Here is a 25,437-nt window from a genome sequence, read left to right on the forward strand (position 1 = left end):
ACAAATCTTAATAAGGTTGGACTTGATCAATTACCATGTAAATACCGTAATAAATGCGATAGCGGAGAAATACTACTCCTGATTACTATATTTTTCGATATGCGGAATTACCTTTGGTTGTATGTTCTTTAAAGAACAACGCGTTTCTTTTGTAACTACTTTTATTCAAAATAAATGAAAAACATCAGAAAGCGTAAAATTACGAAAGGTATTAATAAGATGATCGACTTTGAATTGAACCCTGTTGCGATTCTCCAATATTTATATCCCAATCTCGTCCGTTTTAACAAATAAAACAGGTTTCTAAGAATAATAATAATCTAATAATCTAACAACGATTCAAAGGAATATTTTATATAAAATCGAAACACTAAAACAGAGAAATCTTTACTTACGTTCAACTTTTTTTAACCGTCTTCATAAAAATATAAAATTTCATAAATATCCGCGGCCTACACGCGAGTCTACATACATCGGAAAAGTTAAACCTTTTATCAATTTTACAATTTCATTGCATAAATCTACACGACCGATGTTCGATGCTATACTTTCATGGTTTATTTATTGCAAGACGATGGCATAGATAATGGCAATTTCCAAGGTAAATTTGAAAAATCGTATTTAAAGAAGCAAACGAAAAGATGGTATTCTTCAAAGCGTAAAAAGAATTTGAATACATGCGTGCTCTATAATCAAATGCTAACTACCGAAACTGTAGCCAATCTTACAATACAATACTATGTTACCTATGAAACTGTAAACAAATGGTAACTATGACTTTAACCTAATGTAGCGATTTTTAACTGTTCTTCATCGTGGTACGCGTAAACTAATTACTAGAATTCTACGATACCTGAAAAGATATATCACAGACTGTTGCTTTCGTTTAACAATAATTTAAGAAAAAAGAGGTCGGTGCCCCTGCTGATCAAACAGTCGGATATCGCGTGTCTTAAAAATCCCTGCGGCGTACGGCTTGAAAATGGCGATCCTAATGGAAGAACTTAAAGCCCGTTAACTGAATAGATATTTTACGAGAAAATATTAACAATTTTTTCAGAGAGAAACTACGTATTACGATAAAGGTGGAATATGCCAGCAGAAAACAGAGTTAAGTAAGGCCTGCAGGTGTTGGAAATGTTCGTACAGCATGCCAACGTGCTGGAACGTTGATTTTAGAGTAACAATTTTCCAAATAATTTTCAAAATAATTGTCCAGTACCTCTTCACGGAAAAGCTATATGAAAAAATGACTGAATTTCATCAAAGAATATATCGATGAACGTGTACAGTGGCATGTATCGATGAACGCGTACACTGGCATTTTTAGATGAAAGTAAATTTGATATTTTAAGCAACAGTATTTACGTTTTTACGTATTTACGTATTTATGTATCTACGCACGAAGCAAAAAAGCTATTTAAATAAAAGCGAAGTAGCGCTGAGAATTCGTTACAGCGTAGTGTTGCATGACGATTAACGATACAAGCACGTGCGTATATTATCAAAGAAAGTCTTTAAGTTATCGCAAGATCTCTACCCCTAACGCGTGACAACGAATCAAAGTTCGAGTTACAGAAAATGCAAACTAGGAATTTCGAATATTCGTATGATCGACGATGTTTAGATGCTTAAACGGACGATGCTTAGAGAGATCTATGTCACGCCTCCTCCACTACGTTTCCCGATGCGAAACGTTCGTGCTAATTCCGCCTCCCGTTAACCAGCCTAAAATGTAATAAGTTTCTCTGTCAAATCCGAATATCGTTGTCTCTGTATAAATCCATCGCCTTGCGTGAAATTCTTCTACGCTCGTCGTACAACGACCTATCAGACCGTTTCGGAATTCGAAAAATCATTCGTTTCTACAATATACAGGGTGGTTGGTAACTGGTGATTCTACGCGAAAAAAGAAGTCGAAAATATAGAATAAACATTTTTTTTTCTTAATTTTTCCATCGAGACAATGATCTACAGTGAGATCCGTTATAACGAGACGCGATAAAGTGCACGCGTACCGAGCCAAAATTCAAAGTCGATTTTCTCGAAAACAAAGCTTCGAACGAAAAATTTTTATTCCACATTTTCGACTTCTTTTTTCGCGTAGAATCATCCCCTTTCCGCTTGTACCACCAGTTACCAACCACCCTGTATACGGTTACTCGCAATCTCGTTAGAATTCTGACACCGCGCTATCTCTGTATTCGTCGCTTCGTACAAGAAAGGATAATTGAAATATCGTGTGGCTTAGTCTACGAGAATACGAACCACGTGCCGCGCGCTATTCCACCTTCCCACCGCGCGGTTTTCCTTCCACGCGTTAAGGGTGCAACCGATCGCGTCAAAAGAATCCTTCGTTAGAGCAATATCAAAACGGTTTTCCTTACAGTTTTCAGGACAGAAAAGCAAATAAAAACAAAATTACATAGAAGCTCCGCTCCCCCAGCGGCTTAAACCCAAAAATTATATTAAACACGAAAAATGTAAAGCGTCGACACATATTATAGCATGGCTACGTCGTACCGTTGCGTATCGGTACCTTTGCCTAAAACATCATTACATAAATTCACCATTTATTGTGAATACCAAAATGTATTTAAAATTGTATCTTCGGTTTAATAAACATCTTTAAAAAAAAAAAAAAAAAAACGGTTTTCCTTACACAGCAGGGTCCACCGCCACGACCAGAAACATCGGCCGTTTACAAAATACCCTGCTCGTGTGCGAAGTTGTATATCGGTGAAACTCGAGCAACACGAAAGTCGCGTTAACCCCAAGTGTACATAGCAGGCAATAGGAAAATGCCGATTAACCCACCTGGGTTAATAAGATAAGAAGAATCGACAAGACGTCTGCCTTAGCGAAGAACAAGGGTTATTTGCCAGGGAAATATAGAGATCGTGAAACATCTGGACAACCCTGCTCTCATTTTTTAATCCATCGATCGACCAATTAAATTGCCAACGATTCTTTTGCTCCCGTTGCATGCGGCTCTTTTCCAAAGATCTCAAGCGACATTGAATGTATCGGTGCTAAATCCAACGGTGTGAATCGTTACTTATCGCAGTTCGAAAGACGACTATTACTAAACAATTTCTTCCTAACGGTAAGATTCGGTCGTACAACGAATCTTGAACGAAGAAGACATAGATAATCCTATTTTGTAAATTATCTCCTCGATCTTCTTCAATTTATTTTCTCGTATGTTATCGATAATAACAACAAGCTAATTGGATTCAATTTGATCGTACGACGATATAAAAGTAGAATCGAACTTTGAGGCTAGTTTACTTTTGAACTCCGAATACTTATATTATCTACAAAAGTCGCGACCGAACTTACGCCGCCTGTTAACGAGGTCAAATGGAAAAAAAGAAGTTTGCCTAAACTTATCTCCGAGAATGCTTTATCGAAGAGTTAGTCGATCTTTTAAGACTCGCGTTATACGGAATCACAATTACTTCTTATCGACGGTAATCGTTTACGCTATCCGATGTATAGCGTGCAGAGTGCAGGGTTGCCAGAAGAAGGGCCCGCATGACGTCACATTACTCCCATTGTCGCTCTACAGCTATGTCTTACGTCTCTCCGCGTCGCGACGTGACAACGGCAACGTTGTTGGTCCTCCCACCTCCAATCGTTTAGAGCAACGTGTAGACGCGACGAGGAAAGTAGAGTAGCAGAGGGGACGATATGACGTCGTGTAGGCCCTTCCTTTGGCAACGCTGCTCGAGCCCTCTATCAGTCGTTGTGACGTCTGTTCAGGGTTGCCAGACGATTCCCTTTCTGAAATTCAGCGATTACCTGACGTCACATTACCCCCACTGCCACTCTACAGCTACGTTGCTCGTGTCACGTGACGCGAATTTAGAGGTCCTACGTCTGTCCGCGTCGCATCAACGATATTACCCCGTACTCCACACGTCCATTTGTCTACGGTACGAGCTACGACGTCGCTAGACCACCAACTATACCACTTACCCTACTACCAGCAGGATTTTTCCCTCGTTTCCCTCAGTCTGATAACGCTGCGACTATTTCATTTCGTGTGCGTTCACAGTCGTGTACCTAGCGGCGTCTGACTGGTTCCTTCTGCGATTAGAATCAACGACTACGTACTTTCTGAATTACGCGATATGCATTTTGTGTACGGCGAAGTACGACTTTTACTTGACGAGTTTCCAAATCGCCACTATCCACAAGGAGAGTTCTTCGAAAATATCGATCACAGATTAAGAGAATTTGGATCTTTCCACAAATGTCATAGCGTCGGATCGAATCAGATCCAGCTACCAAAACAATCGATACAAAATTCACAACGCTTCTAACCCTTCGATAAATCATTTCCGGATATAAATTTACACGAATTTGTTTTATTCTTCGCTCTTGTTCGCTTGATCTCATTGACGCGTAGTGCGAATTTGGTGTCGATCAATTGTCGTTTACCCCTATTCCCGCTGCCACTTTCGAAACAATCATAAAGATAAGCTGGCGTATTGGCGGAAAAGTCGCATATATAAATAAGATCGTATCGCTATACGGCAGTGACAGTGGCAACGAGGATACGATTTAAAGGAGACGTCTGGCAACTCTGGTCCTCCCGACCATCTCGAACTCCCTCTATAATAATATTCCGAAAGCTTGCAACAGCGTGGAACGCAGCAAAGTTAATCGCGACAACGCAAAGGCACGTTTACGTTGTTGTAACTATCAATGGCGCCAAGTACGTGGCAAGCAGGTTGATACGTTCATTAACTAGATCCGAAGCCTCCATAAATATTTCGTATATTACGTACTTTGAAGCGAACAACTGACTGAAATCTAAACGCGACAGATTCGAAAGCTTTACGAGTAGCTACTTTCGAAAATAAAAAAGATACTGCCGAATGGAATGGAAACTTTAATCCGCTTAAAATCATTCTTCCCGGTCCTACATAGATGCAATCGCGAATATCAATATAAAATTCCTTTGGACGCTGTTCGATCGCGAGTCTACAGTTCTGTTCAATTTGTCCAAGTTTGTTAGAAGAATTCAACAAAGTGACAACGCCTTTTCGTTTCTCGTCATTTGATACTTCTAAGGGATTCGATTCGTCCGAGCATCGAAGTGCTTATAAGTAGATTTCCGCGGGTAGAAATTCGCGATAAGCATTCGGAACTAGCTTAGAGAGTAAAGACGTGATACTTGGCTAGTTCGATGAACCAGCCATTGTATCTTACGAGTAGCATGTAAATTCTATGAGGTAAACCTCAAGTATCGTCTTTGACTCGGACTTATTAATATTTATTAATTATATTGGAGATTATATCGAACTTGGCCCCATTGACGATATAAATTATGGCGAGTTTTACGGAATTTTTCGATGACGTATAAATATTATGAAAGCGAGCGCAAAGAGCAATAGACATTTCACCGAGACATATCGATCTCTTTGGATAATTCCGTTCCCTTCATCTCATTTGTTTTCATATCTTGTTTTTTAAGCCGGACCGCCGTGGAACAACCGTGGAATACGACATTAGCTCGAATATAGATACAGAATATAGATATCGAGTATATATATATATTAGAAAGATTTCAGGCTAAAGGTAAGCGAGTAAAGGTTGAGAGATAAAGCTATCGCGAGTTGCGAGAGGATTTCTCGCAAGTGGACGAGAGTTGATACTTGCGCCATTTACTTTGAAATGAATACAAAGTCTGAAACGTTAAATCTCGCTCTACACCCTTGAAACGCGCTGCGATGTACTCTACTTTCGTGAAATTTGTGTCAATTCGTGATACGATACGAACGTTGAAACGACAGTTTCATTACTTTCCAACTATAACGTTATTGTCGTTAATTTATATCAGCGACCACGTTGATCATAAAAAATACAAAATTGAGGAGAATTCCCGATTGGTTTCGATATGGATTCACCGATACGGATCTATGCTCGTAATATGCATCGTGAGAAACCGACGTGTCGACGATCCGTGCGTCGCAACGTGTTTCGATGTGAACCGGGGCCTTTAAGAATTATCGCATATATACTATAGTATGTGGCGAACTGTGGTATTCCACTACGATCTCGGAATACAAACGGTGAAATATAGTTAATAAATCGCGAGATTTAACAGAATATTGCTAAACGGTCTAGAAACTCAGCCGAATCTCCGCGATAGTCTACGAATCGGGGAAGACATCACAGCTTCTTTCGGAACAAAACGCTTAACAGTTAAACGGATTTCAAGTTGAAAAGTATAGAGGAATACAGTGCTGTTTTGACGTGCCTGTTGTTCGTACAACGATATGTAACGGATGTAACGAATAAACCTTAATTGAGATTTCATAAGCTTAATAAGAAAAAGAAAACATCTCATTTGCTTGTAATCTCCTGAATACATATTATCATCGACGTTTTAAGTCTTTGTGGTAAAAAAGAGAAGATTACGATGAAAGTGACGATGAAATGCCTTTGTATTTTAAGATGTTTATGGCGTCAGCGAGAGGACTTATGATTAGATGGTTCGAGACACAAGACAGAATATGATTCTACTTTGTTCGATGTACCGACAAAATTTTAATTTAGCTATAAACAAAATGTAGAACCCATAGATAATTTGAAAAATATTACGTTTACGTTCTATCGTTTTCTTTGTAATTGTTCTTGTATTATGAATTTTCAAATATATACATATATATATAGAGAGAGAGTAATAATAATAAAAAGAAACGGGTATTGTATTATCCTAACAGTTACGCGTTAATTCGGATACGGAAGGTTCCGGTATACGGCCATATAATATAGGTTATGTTTTTCTGTCTCGTAGCAAAACGATGATACTGTGGCATAACCATACTTCAGTTCCTATTCAAATTACAAATTACCAGGAATACTTACGTAAAATAAAAAATATACTGTATATCGTCGATTACAACAGAAAAATGTTATAGGTTATAATTAATTGTATACATCTATAATTGAAATGATATTACATTTGGCATTTATATAGACGTTTATATTCAAATTGAATTAGAAATTTTCGTACTTAATCGTTACACTCGTTAATGACGATTTTTTAACTTATCAAACTAATAGTATCAAAATTTAGTCTATTTATCGATAACGATAAAAGAAAATCTACCTTAAATCGGTATATATATATATATATATATATATATATATATATATATATATATATATATATAAATGACTTTACTTAAGGATATTCGTACAAACAACAGTGAAAAATATTAAAAAATTTCAAATAGAATAATAATGCTAACACGATAATAATAATAATAAAATTATAATACCTATAATAAACAGAGTATTTGTAGATAGTTGAAGAACATGTACATGTAAAGACACGAGGAGATACGTGAATGTTACGACTATACAAGAACGTATTTCTTAGACGCGTCTCGTACAAAGAGATTCGTATCAAACCGGACATACCGATGTAACTTTTATAGCTGTTTCCACGGGAATTGGAGTAAATTACTAGCGTGCTTGTCGGCTCTCTTTGTAATGGAAGTTTTCGCTGTCATTTAGAATTTTGACTTTTTGCCTATACGTATGTATACATCCCTTGGCTAAATAAACATAAGAACGCCAAATCAAATATTTGTAGCATCTGTCCTTAGAAATTTTCACCATATTCCAGTATTACAAACTGATGCACCTCTTTTTGAATTTCAACCGAAACGTAAGCAAATTATATCGTTTATGCACTTGTAAAATTTACGAACTAATTTGACCAATATGATTTTGATGATTTTATCTTTATTTATTTTCTGTTGCGTGTTCCTTCGACGCATATTTGAAGGGCGATTGATTGGTATTTAAGAATAGGAGAAAGGGACAGAAACAAGCGGTCCTGACAGCACCTTTAAAGTCGGAAGAACCGATGACTAGCAACTGGCGAGGGGCCCTGAACTTCGTGTAAAAGGTATATACCTACTGGTCCAGAGCGCCCTTGCCTTCGCTTCGTCAGTTTTTTCATCGTCTGCTCTCGGACTGCTGCTTTTAAAGCGATCGTCACGGGCACCGCGCTTTTAAGCGGCTCTTTCACAGCAGGTGTGCACGCATGTCTTGCATGCTGTCGTTTCTACTATACTCGCGCTATTTTCCTTCGATAATATTTCTCCCACTCGTTAAAACCTTACTCGTGTAACTGGTGTGCGCATTGAAAGGTTATACGGTAACGATGCATATACATAGACGAACGAAATTTGTCACGCGCCTTTGATTAACTAAAAATACTTGTCCGTTCTATTGCAACGCGTGTCTTGCCTAATACGATGACTCTACCCACAAACACATGTATGTTATCTGCTTCTCGTCTATTACAATTTAGTTGGACAAAACGGTTTAATTTTCTGTGTTTTCCATAAATAAGTTTCCTAAGCTTTTCATAGCACGTATAAAATGAATGTCGCAAGAACATTAACGTTAATATTTTATCTTCCTCCGTCGAAACAATATATTTTCTCAGTATTTTTAACAAACTAAGAAACGGTTACAATCTATTTCTTTTTAAACGATATAGTTTCTATCGCCATGCCTGTCCGTCGCAAGTAAGTGGGTTTTAAGAACCCAATGAATCATACTTTGTAGATTTTTCTGACGTCTAGTTACATCATTTTTCCCAATAATCATCGCTTTGACAAGGATTGTCCTGTTTAGACGAGCTAAAAGCTGCACGGTATTTTCGCCAACTTGACGATATACAGCGTATTCATAATATCGACGAACCTCGTCAAATTAATTTGCAACTTTACAAGTTTCTACACACTTTGTTCCGTCACGTAACGTTTTCATTCCGTTTTACTTTAAAATGTTTAAAAATTATTACGATATACACTTTTGTACGTATTATATACACGTATATATTATATAATAAACGGAAAATATTAAAAATTGTCGAAATATTAATATAATATATTAGTCATCGAAAATATTAAAAATATTAAAAATTAAGTGATTTTAATAAGCACTGTAGAAGAAACGTCGATATTTTGCTAGCATTTTGCGGATCTAAGCTTTCTTAAAGATTTTACATAAAATGGAACGTATACTTTACATATAGCTTATATTACATATTATATATGTTATAAGTTCATAAAATAAGAAGAATAAAACTACGCTTTTTAATGCAAAAGTTACAAAAGATCCGTAATGTATCAATTTTAATCTTTCTTTTATTCGCCCTTGTATCAGTTGTTCAATTTTGACACAACCCAACCCTATTATTGGGAAGATTTATAAAGTTAACCTATAAAATTCTTCTAAATAGTCAGAGAAAGGAAAGTTTCGAGACAGATTCGTTTCAAAGGTTGATTAAATTTAAAAAAGGTTACTGTTGTCTTTAATTAGAGAAAAAAATACCACGCTACATCTGCTCTTCCGCCAAGAACGTTAATATTTTTATAATATTTGTGTTTCATAAGATGTATGTGTTTGTCTTGTCTAATATGTAGAGTGTCGATTTTTATGCATCTATGGGAAATTTAACGGTGCCAAAACGAGTCACTATATTAACGTATCATAATTCTCTGTAACATCTATAATAAAATTCAATGTTCCTCGATGATATGTACGTAAAATTCTGAATTTTTTAAAAAAGAATATCTGGTACTACCCAATAACTTTATACATCTCTTTAATCAGATAAATTATAAATTATTGTTATACTTGTAATTCACTTGTAATCAACATTTTGCATTAAAAATTATTCAATTTTCATTACATAAACTGTAACGTCAAAAGGACGTTAGATATCCATTATATATAGTATCGACGTAAACTTATCGAAAGAACAATGAATATTGTCATTTGTTGCAAAACAAGTCTGATAGGACAAATGTCCTATGGAAATATATGCATAAAAGAGAATGAGTAATCGTTTGTAGATATGTGAATTTACATTTTATTAACTATATAAATACGGTAAGGTCGCTCGCGCGTTCCATTGTACGTGTAATTAATCGTAACAGCAAGCTACTTCTATTGACATAAATAGTACACAGAAACGATGATCTTACCTGACAAACAGTTGTTCTTGATTATTTACTCTCCAGGATACCACAGTAGCTCCTGCAAAATGAAAAATTTCGATCAAAATCTTAATTTAACATCTTCTTTGCTGTCGTTCACGAAAATAATAAACTTTCTACTGTTAGTTCGAATAGAATTGAAGTGTACGTTTGTCATTTAGCTAAATGTCATTCATATTCAAAAATTTGAGGAAAACGTACGGTGTGTTTACAATGACGATGCCGCGAATAAACGGCCACTTTAAAAGAAATGTCGAAATGCATTTAATGTATGAAAATACACGGCAAAATTGATTGCAATGGCACGTTAAACTTGTAATTGGTCTGCAAACGTTTAATAACAACGTAGACATGTATAAATTAGTGGATACACGATACACGTATGAAAACAGCACAAAAACTGGAGGTTAGGCTGGAGTAAAGGCGCGCACACACTTTGTCTTCCTCTTGAACAAAATATAAGAATACGACACAGATCTGGGAGCGTTACATTGCCAATATATCTTACGGCACGTTCTTTCAAACTGTGTTCCTACGCGATCAGTTTCTGTCGAAATTTTTTTAGCAACACCTCATGATGATGTGGAATATTGCCTTTCGGCGTAAAGATGATTCGACAAGTGTGTGTATGTGTCGTGTGTGCGTGTGTTGTGTATGTGTGTCGTGTGTGTGGGTCGCGCGTATCGTGTGTGTATGTCGGTATGTGTGTCGTATATGCTTGTATTGTTACACGTTATGTCAAGAAGATTTTAATACAACTCGATAGTCAACTCGTAAATCTAATGATTTGTAGCAATCTGCACGCGCGCACACACCGTGTAAATTGATCGTGCAGGTGGTATTGTTGCCTCTGTCGAGTACGACAACGCTGGTAGCCGCTGCCATGTTTAAGTCGTGAATGCGCCGCCGAATCCTCGACCAACGCAGTCAACCTTTGTTCAATGCCCCTAGTTTACCCCCACCATATTTCGATTTACTACTTTAATACACAAGTCATTCATCCTTTAGTGCCCTCTACGGGCAGCCACTGTAACTTTATACACAAGCAACGTTTCGATAAGAACGATATTCGACAATCAGAACACGATTATGGAAAAAATGAATTGTTTTACTCAATGTTGGTATATTCTGGTAGAAATGAAATTGTTTTATAGTTAATGCTATACAGATATCGAATATCTTAAATGTCACTAAATGCACTTATTTTCTCTTCTTTTCCTCACAAAAATCAGTACCGCATTAAGTGCGAATGGTTCACACCAACAGTTAATATTTTTTACTATTTACGAGTTTTATTAGAATAAGACGTACATTACGCACTAGTTAACAGGACTATTAACTATATGTAATGTCCAATTAACAACTATTAACCATTTTTAATAATGATGGAACAGGTTCATCGACAAAGATAAGCTATATTTTATTTTATTCAAAGATTAAATGCAAACAAAAAAGAATAGTATATTCGTTAACACGAGTTGGATAATTTGTTCTATTTATAAACGTAGTTAAAAGAACGCAAACGCCGGTTATTCGTGATTTGACGTTTTAAATTCCCGCCATAGTCTAGCTATGGACCAATCGTATTACGCAATTGGTGTATTTCCGAACGGCAACATTGGGTTTGTTACGTGAGTTGAAAACATGGCATCATTGCAACAGTAGGTCAGAAGACGGGACCGGTTGACAGAAAGTTTGCTATTCTACTACGATTATGTGTCGTTCGTTGAGTAGTGTCATCGTGCGTTATATCGACTTGACGAAAAAATTACTGAAAAGTCGCGTGTCAGCGACAGTTATAACCATTTACGGCAAGAATAACGTGAATCGAAAGTAATTAGCTGGCAGTGTGTGGTGCTGTGGGGCAGGAGACGATGAGGGTCGGGGGGATAATTCGGGTGGCGACTTGAGGGCAGAAATGTTGAAATTTGGTAGTAAAAGTGACGTTACGGTGGTGCATCGCGCCACTATTCGACTTCTAGACGACGCCGAAATTATCCACTGCGACTTTCAGGTGAGATACTGGTTAACTAGTCACCATACATTAGTCAACTATTGACGGTGCTTGTATACACGCTTTTACCCCTTTTCTTCCTTGTTGCCGGTAACGATCGTTCAGCTTCAAACAAGCCGAGAGTTTTTACCGGCTTGAGAACGCCTAAAATATACGTATGTAAAGAGTCGAAAAGATTTTCCATAGAGGCCAGTGTCTCGATTCCAGCGAAACAAGCATTTCGATCGATCCCAGAAAATGACCGCTACAACCGTTTGTTCATTCAAAAATTCTTTTTCCTGTTAATCACGACTTGACGAGCTAACTCGATGTAAAACAATTTTTTAATTATGCGAGAGATTTAGCGGTTTCGTACTTGTGCTTTATAAACTCGTACTTGTGCTTTATAAGATCAACAATGTCTTTTGTATCCTATATAGTCATTTACTAAAAACATAGCAGTATAGTAGTATAATTAGATAAAGATGTCATATCTTGCTGTTAAAAGATTCTTTATTGCGGAGCGATGACATTTTCGATCTTGTCGGTTATAATATTTTAAATCCAAGATTTCATTATATTATGTAATTTTTCAGTAAACTGAATGTAGTTTCGGTACGGTTACGGTATATTGCCGAGTGACAACCGACTCGAATTACGAAACGTATTTACATTGATATTTCACTCGTACTGTCTACCGTGTAGGTAACTTGTATATGTGCGTATGTATGTATTAGGTACACACGTATACAATAGTATCGATGGTTTTCTTGGGCCGCAAGACCACGTGCACGCGTATCGACAAGAACGTTACAATATTATAGAATACTACTTTAATAACTACATACGTATATTTTTGGCATTAGACACTTTGATATCAACTGCCACTGCATTTTTTCATTTTTGCTTTATTATTTTACATTATGAGTAATAAGAAAGAATGTATGCGTATGAGACGGTCATTCAGGGAAGTTGTATGTATATTTCAAATAGATGTTGTCCGAAACACTTTTAATCTTTTGATAATTTCCAACAACTTATTAACAAATATAGAAGAATGATAAGTGTGTGAATAAGGTACGCTGTACATTCATTGTACGCATATGCACATACATATGTGTATATATATGTTAACTTTATGTATTTTTAATTCCACTATAGATTAAAGACAAAATGTTACTTTCATCAAATATTGAAAAAAGAATATACTATAAGAAAATTAACTTAAAAATTAAATTACCGTGCTTATAACTTACACTTACAAATTTAACATTTTATATTGTTTTTAAGATTCTTTTATCTTTTTTTCACCTTTTATACACGATGTATATATATTTGAAAGTAATATAGTCTAAATACTACGAATAGAATTAAATATGTACATATATTAATTTATATGTACCTGATTACATTTGATCAACACTAACACTGAGTATATTTGTTTGCAAATGTATTCTACGTATGTAGTGTTTCAAACACTTTGTAACTTAATTAACTTATTTTTTTATCATTACTACGTTATATTTAATATTTAATTATAGATATAGCGAGTAATACGAGTTGTTTAGACGTCTGTATTTTCGCGCTTGTGTATTTGTTAGACGAGCATTCGGCAAACACATTTTTGTTATTTATTATGTTTCACATAATGTAAGTACGACGTACCTTCTATATATTACAATTTATATGGTCAATCACGAAAGTCTACGTACATCCGTCGAGTTTTTTGTTACAAGCTTATCAAAGAAACTGAAAACGCACTTATCAGAAGATTATTCTACTTGTATATCGATGCAATTATTATTAGCATGTATTCCTAAAGAAGCAATTAAATAAATTACACTGTTTAACTGGAAAAGATATTGGAACAGAATTACATCGACGTAACGTTTAATTTTTCCAACTACAAGGAGACAGCACGTTATTGACGCTTACGTAGTATCTACAAGATATTACTTCGACGTTGAGGCTATTATTTTTGTGATTTCATATCTGTTATATCTGTATATAACAGGTGTATGTAATATTTGTAACGCTCTATTCTATATCTTTGTTTTCTTCTTTTTTCTTCATTCACGGAGCTAACATTCTTATTACGATTTATTATGTTTAAAGAGTGTATACATGTGTATATATATACTTTTGATGAAGAGACTCATCGTATATATATTTATATCAACAATATAGTCGATAAAGTTGTGACACAGCCTTGTTGAACAATTCGACAACGTTGTGTTTTCTCTTCTATAAAAATCGCAAGATATAATTATTTATCATTAGTGGCAGAAATACAGCATCATTGAAAAGTATCCGGCCACTTGCTTATATCTGACAGGATGTAATTAAATCGAAACGATCTGCTATGATCTTCCTGTTTATCATTGCTACAGCTCTGCTAATGAAACATCGTGACACGCAGAAATAACATCTTCATCATTTTGCAAACTGTTTGTTTTCGGGCTGCTCAACTTCTAAATTGTACATGAGATGAAGTTGGTTCTTCTAAACTGACACAAGGACCGCTAACGTTATTTCAAGCAATAATCGTAAACTATTTAATAAAATATTATTCATATAATTATATATAATAATATTATAATAATATATATTATATATAATATAGTAATATAATAATTAATATAATATAGTATATTAATTAGTATGGTAATATAATATAATAATATAATAATTAATATAATATAGTATAGTAATTAATATGGTAATATAATAATTAATATTATATACAATAATATAAAATATTATTTAATAGCCGAGCTTCTTGATATACAGCGTGTTTAGTCTGTCTCGGGCCACTGAAGTATCTCGAAAAACACGAACGATATGAAAAAATGTTTCGGACCAACGGTTTGCTCGATACCGAGGTAGACGTGCTATAATCTTGTATATTTGATCTTGCGATGCCTTTGAAACCTCCTGTGTACATATTTTTCTAGCTGACATTCGGTCCAGCGCGTTTCCAAACTAGCGAGATATTAGTTGACGTCGTATTAACATATAACGTATAACATATTTTTCCATATCGCACTTAGTTTTCGAGAGAGATTTCGTATAAAAAAGCATATAGGATGGAAGCAGGAGGGAAGGAAGCAAATATGGCCAAAATTGGTTTCGGAAATTATTAGATATCCGTGCACTTGACTCTGCCCCCCGGTTAGCACATTTCGTCGTATATCTGCCCGGACTTTTTATATCCGATAGCTAAGGTTACACGATTCGAGAAAAATTTGTAATTTTTAAGCAATTCGTTTAATTCACTTGTAACTCTTACAAGATGAAATTCGTCAAAGGAAACATGCCGAACAGATGCACCCGACTAAAACAGCTTTATTCAGATATTATTTATAAATATCGTGTTGCTTATTCTACGAGAATTATTACTGTACAATTATTTACTGTAAATGTACATATTGAAAATACGTAAACAATTTCTCGCTAGGAATAGATCTTTTATTTTCTTTGTGTCTTAAACTCGACGCGTTCTTTTCCTTTATATCTTCTAACGATATTTGTCACGATTAATACTAATATTTGTGCAATTTCACGATAAATTTTACTCGTTGCCGTATGATAGAAATTGCAAGTTGTCTTTTATCAGAACTATGGTATTATAGTATTACAGTGTTGCCATTTCGTTACGCCTTACGCATTTCTCGGCGTATTATGAAAATGTCGATGTCTCTTTCTTTTCGCGCTAATTATATTAAATAACTATACGAAATATAATATATTTCGCAATTGCAATTGTTTCTTAGAATTTCTATGAAATTTCATTGTAAAACGTAAGAAAATAAGATAATTTATAATACATATTATTAGAAAGGAATTATTTTGCACTCTCAAGGTACGACAGGTCGTTCGTATATTCGTAGAACAAGTAACACGATACCTAAATCGTCCCTTCTAATACGAAGCCACAAATACGAGGATAATGGTGGGAATATTAGTGCGAGCAACTGTTTTGCGTGTGAAGGTCACTTATGGATGTATTATACGACTAACTCTTTGTAAGCGATGCTACCCACCGTTATTTTGTTTTCAATATGGCAGATCTTTTAGACCAGACGTTGATTTGAAATATTTCTCTTGCTCTCGTAATTCAGCAAATGTTTCAGATTGTCGTACACGTGATATGTAATTAACATATAAAAATGTTAATTATTTATGTTTCATACGTGTTATATGGATCTTATTAAAGGTAACGATAATATTACACGATAGAAAAAGAAATATGTAAAGATGCTTTTAAATCTGAGAAATTCCAAGTTTCTGCTTTCGCAGGCATACTTACGGCGATTTCTCGTAAATCTCCACTGAATTCTTCGTTAAACGTACGACACAGTATAAAACGTAAAGGTATTAAACTTGCTTTTTCGAACTCTCTTCGTTTATCTGAAGGAAGGGTAATAGGTAAACGGTAGGCTATGGAAATGTAGTGGAAACCCGTTCTAACCATCGAAGAGAACAGTGACTTGATCGGTGACGATTATCGTGGGCTCGTTAGATTTTTCTTTCTCGCGATTGGATTTGGATTTGGACGCCGTATAAACCAACCGGCCTACACTCACTCCGTGCTATCATTGTATTCATCGTATCGTGTACGTTTTGACTCATCCGTATTTTTAGTTTATTCATTTACTGTTCGTTTACAGCATTTCTCTACCCCTAGTAATAACTGCAGGCGATTGGAACATTTTTCTCTATTATTGTGTGCTATATATTGTGTGTTGGTAAAGTTTCATGAAAATTGGTATGTCACACTCGACCGACGTCACTGGTAACTATCGCATACGCTTCAGCGGTAACGATCGTTTGGTAAAGCCTTGTTTTATCGTTCTATAGCCTCAAGCATTGGGATATTCGACTCTTGAATCTGATTTCACGTGCAAATGTGATTTATTTTTATTTATTTATTTCAACAGCGGAGCTTCGCTAGCAACGCAGCGCGGCTAACGGTCTGTAATTTCAGACACAATTTGTAGATGTCGCGAATCGAAGAAAATCCGACAGATTCTGGCTAGAATGCACCAACTCGGTTGTATCATTAGACAGTTTAGTGGTTTCTCTCTCGTGGTCGTAGCTTTTCTACCGCGGTGTAATATTTTTGACAGAGAACGATACTTTGCATTGTTCGCAGCTAGGAGACTCATGGTTGGTCGGTAGATATAAACGAGTGAGTGCTGCGTGGCCGATCCTAATTCCGCTAATCGACCACTGGGCTGTTCGATTAATCGTGTTTGGGGAATATATTTCTATAGAATGCTTTTTTACGAAAGTATTTAAATAATTTTTTGCATTGTACGTGACATAGCGAATAACTTTGTTACGTTCCCTGGTGTTAGCTTCCAATTGTTAGTTTTGTTGCCTTGTTTGCCTGTTCGTCGTCCTGAATATATCAAATACGCGATGGTATCCAACGTGTCGTTATATTTTTCTCCTCCGCGATTGCTGCAAGATATCGCACCGTTGCGAGGAAAGCGACACAGCTGAGGAAACGCGATTTTCGCAATTATCGCTGTGAAAACGTTACAAAGACGTTACTCGACCAATTATGGTAATCTTCTTAATTTGACCAATAGAAAGTAGTCCTAACTAGAAGAAGGGTGGTCCTCCAAGGTTAAGGTCCAGCAACTTAAAGCGAAAGAAAAGACGCCTGTATCACGAGCGTTGTTCCTCTTGTCCATATACAGGGTGGTTGGTAACTGGTGGTACAAGCGGAAAGGGGGTGATTCTAGGCGAAAAAAGAAGTCGAAAATATAGAATAAAAATTTCTTTTTAATTTTTCCATCGAGACAACGATCCACAGTGAGATCCGTTATAACGAGACGCGATAAAGTGCACGCGTACCGAGCCAAAATTCAAAGTCGATTTTCTCGAAAACAAAGCCTGGAACGAAAAATTTTTATTCTATATTTTCGACTTCTTTTTTCGCGTAGAATCGCCCTCTTTGCGCTTGTACCACCAGTTACCAACCACCCTGTATTATAATATATAATATATGGAATAATAAATTGATTCGTAAATTCGATTTGCGTTTAGAAGCAGTTTTTCGTTTCTTTCGGAAAATATACTTTTTCAAGTTGTGTCGCTTTCCAAGCAAAGATGCGGTATGTTTCCTAAATTTCTTGGACGAGTGGAAACGACCGATGCCTTTTTTCTGTTTCGCATCCAGCAACCAGAGTTTTATTCCAACAACGAATAACGTGGCAAGGTTTATTCGACGAAAGATTAGTCGTTAGTCACGAATAAATTCGTATCTTTATTCGTTGTTCGTTATTGAATTTCAGGAGTAATTGTAAGTAAGCGTCCAGGCAGAAAGGAAAATTGTGCCAGGGGCGGGCGGCGAGATGCCGACGCCGACGCCAACAGTGGTACTCGAAGCCAAAGTGGTTGCCCGTAGCCAGAATCGCCCGATGCTTCTTCGCTCGATACAGTCGACTTTGTCTTTTTAAGTAAACGTTCTCTGCTCTCTACGTACAATATTCGAACTTGCAGGAGGATAAGTTCACAAGGGGAGCTATGTTTTACGTGATATGTATTTGTTATTTTATTGTCACTCTCTCGTTATTTATCTTCGTGGAAAATTCATTCGCGAAACCGTCTTAGAGTGCGATACATAATCGAAACCAAATCGCTCTATGTAATCGAATCGTTACTGTTACGACTACAATTTTCTGTGCAGAGGATTTTATTTCTAGCTTCAATCGGCATGAACGAGACACGCCAAATTTATGCCTACTTGTCGCTACAATAATTTTCTTGCCATTGTCGTACTTATAATTTTATATGCGTGAGCGGATGTGCGATAAATCTAGTAGTTGTAAGTTGTATACGCAAGGCTGTGACGTGTGATGTCTGTGGCGGATATTGCTAACGGTACGATACTGCTACTTTTGCTCTATGCAGGATGGTTGGTGAACGTGTACGTCCATACGTACGAGGGATGAATGTACGCGTTAAATTATGTCAAAAATGTCATATACAGCTATTCGTGTGTTTTCGTTACTATATTTTATTATTATCGTTATATCGTTATATCTTTCGTGTATTTGTAGAATCGAAGTTTGAGTATAGCGAGTATGGCGGGTCTTCTGCCTAACCGATCGTTAATTTTGTATATTTACCCAATTAATCGCGGTGTTTGTTCTATTTCATCCTATAGGTGCCTTGTGCGTTACGTGTTCATTTTTTCGCTATTAATTGCCAAGGACTTGTTGATGAGTTTCCAAGTTCAAGATTTTTACTTTTACAGTTACCACCTATCGTTTTCGTTCCTCCTGTTCTTTCATTCGTGAGCCTGCTGCTACATATCAAGAATCCCATAACTGCTCCTTTATATTGTTTCTGTCGTGCCATTGAACTTAGGTTCATCTTGTCTCAGTGTCTGGCGAAAGTTAATCGCATAGCCAGTAATACAATTTAATCCAAATTATCCTGCAGTCATCTCTTTCCACTCGTTTGAATAGTCTTTGAACGCGAAGTTTGCTCGTAGTATGCTGTCTGAACTTTGTCTGATCCTCAGCCTGTAGGATGGGTGGGTGAATTTGACGCGTGGGCCTGAGGAAAATGCGATCCGGAAACATTCGATGGGTCTGCTTGATTTTTCCTTTACACACTCCTGGAGTAAACGATATTTAGAATTCAACTAATTCGGTTTCTCGATCTTCTCCGTCATTCTTTCAGTCGTCTCCGTTTCGTTTATTTTCGTCTGAAAATCCGAACCGAAGAAAGATTCATCTATTGCTGTTTGGTGACAGGAATAGAAAACGCGAAACCTTCAAACTCTCCCGATAATCCTGCTACAATGAACGCCTTCCTCGTCTCGGTCCAACTATACGTAGCATAATTTCTACCACCAATTTTGCCGCATCTGTCAGCGACATTGTTTCATCTGTGCTTTCTTCCTCGAACATCGATAGATTAATTAGGTAAGGAGTCCAAGGGCGTCGAGGCTGATCGTTGGACATTTGCCACGCAGTTGTCTCCTCTTACTCGCATTTTCACTCAAAATGCCCTTAATCTCGGCACTCGATCGCGTCTAAAAATTCTTACACGTAGCCAATAATTCCTGCTTAACTTAACGACATTAATTCCTTCCCTTACTTTAACGTAAGATTTTAGCCCAAACATGAATATCGCGAGTCAGACTCGCGATGAAGATTTTGGCCCAAACATTAATATCGGCGAGTCTGACTCGCGACCAGAAACTTGAGCCAAACGTAAACATAACAAGCCGAGCTCGCGGACTGTTTTTTTGCATCAATCCGGTCTGTTTAGCGCGCGTCGATGTCTACCGATTGGGCCCGAGTTTCGTCGAACTAAATGGCACGGGAAGGGGTAAGCGAGCAGTGGATCGAGATGTCAGGGATCTTCGAACCTCGCCTTATTCGGATCGTCATTTTTTCTTTTTTCGAGGACAACAGTTTTCTTTCATCTTATTTAATATTCGCCACTGTCTTCTAGTTTAGCTCGCCATTTCGTGTTACCATCGGTGGAAACGCGTTAGTGAAACCTTTGTGCGTCTTACCACTCGTGTAAACTCTTTAGATTTATAATGAAATTTCTAAACTAAACCCGGTTTGCTATTCCAATATACCCGCTTCGGCTTATTCGCGTTCCTCCGACCACTGGCTGGTCAATTTTTCGCTCCACTCTGAGCTCCGCTCTTCTTTGCCAGTCCACGTGTTTCTCCGTTCACCGCTTCTTCCAACAAATCAACTTTCTCCCGTCCCTTTCCCTTACTTCCGTTCTTCATCTTTTCAGTTCTGCAGTTTTGCCTGCTATCCTTTGCGCTTTCTAGCCGTTTCCGCTGCTTTCGCACCGCCTTGTTCGAGAACTTTGCTGAAACTGTAACCCGTAATCTCATTCTATGCACGTGCTACACCTAGGGACATGAACAAAAGGGAATGACGAACGCGTAAGACAGCAATCTTTTTGCTCGCTCTAAAGATCGCGACGTCTAGGCGGTAAAAAGGAGATGCGAGAATGAGGCGCGAAACATAATTAAAAATCGTACTAGTTTTTCGAGAGACAGGGGAGAGCAAATATGACAAAATTGATACAAGCTGTCGTATTAGCGACCGAAAGCTGCAAAACTTTTTCTGCGATTAACACGTTTTACAAAGGAGTTTATTGAGTCCAGAAAATACAGATTTTAAGTACATTATTCACAATAAACATGAATTTTTGTAATGGTATGTTAGGCAAAGGTACCGATACGCGGCGGTACGACGTAGCCATACTGTATGTGTCGGCGCTTTACATTTTTTGTTGTATGATGCAGTTTTTGGGTTTAAGCCTCTGGGGAGCGGAGCTTTTTTTTTAATGTATTTTTTTTTTTTTTATTTTTTTTCTGTCCTGAAAAACTTGGTCACAAAACTGCGATTAACACGTTGGTCGCCCAGCGTGATTCGGCTAAGCTTCTTGGGGGGCCCAAATCCGACCGTCGGTACGCAGAACGTAAATAGAGCGACAAGCGGGCATTCATTGTTTATCGCCTTCGATTCATCGCAAAGAAAAGATTATTTAGTTCTGAAATGGAGAAAGCGATGAGCTTTCCAGCTAGAGTATTCCGAGGGATCTCATGGCAGATATCTCGGATCTTTCATTTAGTCGAGAAGCAAATTCGTGAGACGTACATCGGTGATTTTTTCATCCTCAAAATGTTCCGTAAACAGCGTGAAAATATATTTGGAAGCGAGGAGAGTAGCGATAACGAAGTCTACGACTATCGTTCGAAGTGCCGAAAATCAGCCCAAATGTGTTTGGAACGTTTTAACAAATACCACGCGATATAGCATAATGTAATATTTTATCCAGAATATAAATTAATAAAAAGTATGGTATAATGTGTTTTTGATATTTTTATGTTGTATATTCTATATATAATATCCTATATTCAATTAACTCGAACGAGAAGAGCGTCACCCATACTTTGTGACGGGGCCCCCACGGAAGTATACCCGTCACATAGATATGGGTGACGCGGCGACCAACGCGTTAAAGCGTTCAAATGGTTAATCCATACTGACTCTGTATAATTCCATATTGATTTAGATATTTATTTATTATTTATTATTAGTTATATTTATTTATCATATAGATTATTTATTAGACAAGTTTTTGCTTAACAGGTTATAATATATTCTTCCGTTACTCGTGCAGTACATTTCCGATTACTGCTACTGTGTTGATTATTACTATTATTCCATTTTTCAGAACAGAGTTGTTTGTACGTACGTGCATTAAACTGTTTAATCATAGCTGCCAAATTCGCTACATCGTTGGCAAACAAACGTCGTTGTTGTTCGTTTATCCACTGATCGTCAATCGGGAAACAGAGCGTGTAATTTCATTATTCGAAACGTTTTCAAATTACGGCTGCATATTGTTATCGATGGAATGTCACCTTGTAGCCAATAATTTCTCGGTATTTCCGTTATCTATTGTCTTTTTCTAGAATAGAACGAATTTAATTTTCCAATTATCAAAGTATTTTTGTATCATGCGTATTTGCACTTATTTGGCTGCTACCAGCGCATGGAATGGAAGACTTTGGAAGAAAGCGCATTTGCTGTCCCGTTGACCGTGGGTTCGTTATTGAACCTAGGATCATTCTCATTAGTGAAATTCTGTAATAATCGTATTCGTATCAGCAAATATAATCTCTATTGCATAACAACAATAACTAATCCAAATGAAGATTCGTTACACGCCCCTAACCTCAATGAGAACTCGACATATATATACGTAATACATTTCTAATAGTATTCGAATACTGTTGTTATGTCTTTATTCAGAGGTAGGATCACAATAGCTATTATTATATTCTATGGATAAATCTATCACACCGTTCTGAGCCAAAAAAAAACCTTTATTGCACGTTCTTACATAGACTAGGGATAAAAACAAAAGAACATCTTAAACCTAACGATTAAATCTATCGATTGTATCTAGAACTATCTTCTAGTTATTTTTTCTTGTAACTAATGCATCTGCATATAGATGGCGAGCACGAACTCACGTTGTCAGTTTCAACAAATACTTTCCTATTTATACCATTTGTACCGTCGTAGAAGAAAACTACTGAAATGAAAATTTAGTTATCGCTAGTAACGACAAGTTTATCCCATTAATCGTCTACCCAACGAGAATGTTTACTTGGTTAATCAAAACTTTAAACGTATGGTTCATTGAGCTTACGCGTACGAGCGAAGTAGGTGCGGCGAAGCATTGACGGCAAGATATTGGAAAAAATGTACCCAAACTTTACCGAATAATTCCGCACTGACCGACTTCCCATTTGGAAGCTTTTGTTTACAGATGGAATGATTAGAGGAAGAACAAAGTGAACATACGCCAAACACGATGCATGGAAAAAATCGTATAAAAATTTGTTGGCTCTGTGCGATGAAATCGAAGTAGGTTAAAGCTAGAATTGAAATATCATCGGTTCAAGATTTTTTGGTTCTTATCCAAAAACTAATCGATATTATAACGTGAAAGAAACTTGATTTTTGAAGAAAGATGCTTTTGGTAATGGCTTTCGGTATTTCTGACAACTGTTCCGATTTTTGTCAAAATATTATTTCAAAAAAATGTCGCGAAAAACATTGTAAGTATTTTTAATATTAAGTGAAGACTAAACTTAAAGCTAATCTAAAGCGCAAGGAATACATAGAGTCGACGTAGTCGTAAAGATAAACACAAACGTAAAGGTATTAGTCGAAAGTGTGATATATTGTACATACAAACAAAAGGATATAAAAACGCGTGGCGGAAAGCAGTGACCTTGCTTGTCTTCTTTCCTGCAACGTACGCTAGATAGAGTAGTACGGTTACGCTTTGTTCCGATGTTTCGTGAATGTTTCGGTTCGTTTCTTCGGGATAGTAGATTCAAAACAGTTTCGTTTAACTAGAAACTGTAGAATATCAAAGGAGAAATTAAAATTATCAAAAAATTATTGTTACAAAAATTATTCGATTCGAAGGCGGGGGGTGGCATTATACGATGGAAATTATCCTTTTGCAGATATTCTAACTTTAATTTGTGAAACTTAGCGTGCGAAGGAAAGGCGCGAAGCGACATTCTTGTGTTTACGTTGGTTTCGTCTTTCACACGTCTTAGAAACAGGAGAATACCGTTCGCGTTAAATTTGGCAAATTCGAGCTTTTATATAGACAGGTTATTAGTTCATTATACTGTAATAGTTTTGATAATATTTAATTGTATTTAATTATACATTAGCGTACGTATAGAAATACAGAATATTGTTTCAAATAAGGTAAAGTTATACGTAATATTCGAGGTTATATTTCGGCTGCTTATACATGTTGTGACGCAGTAACGTTGCCAATATTGTTTTAATTTTTCTATCCGCTCTACGTTCCGATTAATTTGTATTTAAATCACAATTAACATAATTGTGGGATTTAGAGAAATTTCAATTAGAAGGAAGAAAATAGAATACACGCAATGTGTTTTATGACATACACACATGATTTAAAAAAAACAGTTACATAGTATGTAAGATGCTTCCATATTCAAATTAGTCGAAATCTCTTTTCTTTTCTTATTGTTGCAGCCTCAGGACAAAGGAAGGTATATTCTCGAATATGTATGCAAGCAACTCAATATCCTGGAAACGGATTATTTTGGGCTTCGTTACATGGATCATTGTAGGCAAAGGGTAAGCTCAACCATGTTTTTTTCCTAGATTCTTCTCTTTCGATTTAATTTTGCAAATGCCAGCCCCGAAAGCTTATCTTTGATATTACATCTATGTTACCAATGGTCTGATCAATGCGCAAAATATGTCGCATCTCTTTCAACAATATCTTAACTTTTTTATTTTCCAAACACAAGACTTTCAAACTTCTTTTTTTATTTCAACATGCAAATTGCATTCCTGGTGCATTAGTAGCGCGTAACTGGTATGAAAAATTTGTTAAAAAATTAAAATTTTATTTTATCGTTAAAATTTTATTGTACAAAGCTCGTAAACTCTTACGCAAACGCGTTATTGTCTTGGCAGGTAGGGACTCTATCTTCGTATAAACTATCACGACATTCGTATTTGGTATCCCATTTAAATCGATCTCTGCGAATGTCTACGATATTATTTACGATACTATTTACGATACCGAAAAATATCTGGAAAATCCAAGTTGAAATTCGTCGCGACCAGTCTACAAAACCTCTGGCAACGATCTTCCAAATTATCAGACTGACGTAAACTGTCCGTGCGTGGAACCGGACGAGCTGACGCTTTAATAGGAATTTTTACATTTTCCACCTACTCTATCTGGAAAACTAATTATCGGCTCAACTTGAAAGAAACATAGTCGAATAAGCAAGATAGAAATGTCCCTAAACTAAATTAAACT

At 36.5% G+C, this 25,437-nt stretch overlaps 2 protein-coding genes across 14 annotated transcripts in view; one reads left to right on the plus strand and one right to left on the minus strand.

The window, feature by feature from the left end:
* The window catches only part of LOC126866499 (uncharacterized), a 36,094-nt gene extending 25,082 nt beyond the window's left edge, over nt 1-11,012 (minus strand). For 3 of the 5 annotated variants that reach the window (XM_050620138.1, XM_050620136.1, XM_050620137.1), the window contains exons 1-2: nt 10,856-11,012; nt 10,029-10,080 (exon numbers count right to left, since the gene is read on the minus strand). In XM_050620138.1, coding sequence (XP_050476095.1) covers nt 10,029-10,080; nt 10,856-10,925 — 122 coding nt within the window. In that variant the 5' untranslated portion in view covers nt 10,926-11,012. Of the gene's footprint in view, nt 1-10,028; nt 10,081-10,241; nt 10,524-10,855 lie in introns of those variants that run through there. The other 2 variants (XM_050620140.1, XM_050620139.1) reach the window with 2 other exon arrangements.
* Nucleotides 11,013-11,664: 652 nt separating this feature from the next.
* LOC126866494 (FERM domain-containing protein 5) overlaps nt 11,665-25,437 on the plus strand; it is a 61,046-nt gene continuing 47,273 nt past the window's right edge. For 8 of the 9 annotated variants that reach the window (XM_050620109.1, XM_050620111.1, XM_050620118.1 and 5 more), the window contains exons 1-2: nt 11,665-12,054; nt 24,636-24,740. In XM_050620109.1, the coding sequence (XP_050476066.1) occupies nt 11,959-12,054; nt 24,636-24,740 (201 nt within the window). In that variant the 5' untranslated portion in view covers nt 11,665-11,958. Of the gene's footprint in view, nt 12,055-24,629; nt 24,741-25,437 lie in introns of those variants that run through there. The other variant, XM_050620115.1, reaches the window with a different exon arrangement.

Source organism: Bombus huntii, chromosome 6 (genome assembly GCF_024542735.1).
Source record: "Bombus huntii isolate Logan2020A chromosome 6, iyBomHunt1.1, whole genome shotgun sequence".
Classification (NCBI taxonomy): Eukaryota; Metazoa; Arthropoda; class Insecta; order Hymenoptera; family Apidae; genus Bombus; species Bombus huntii.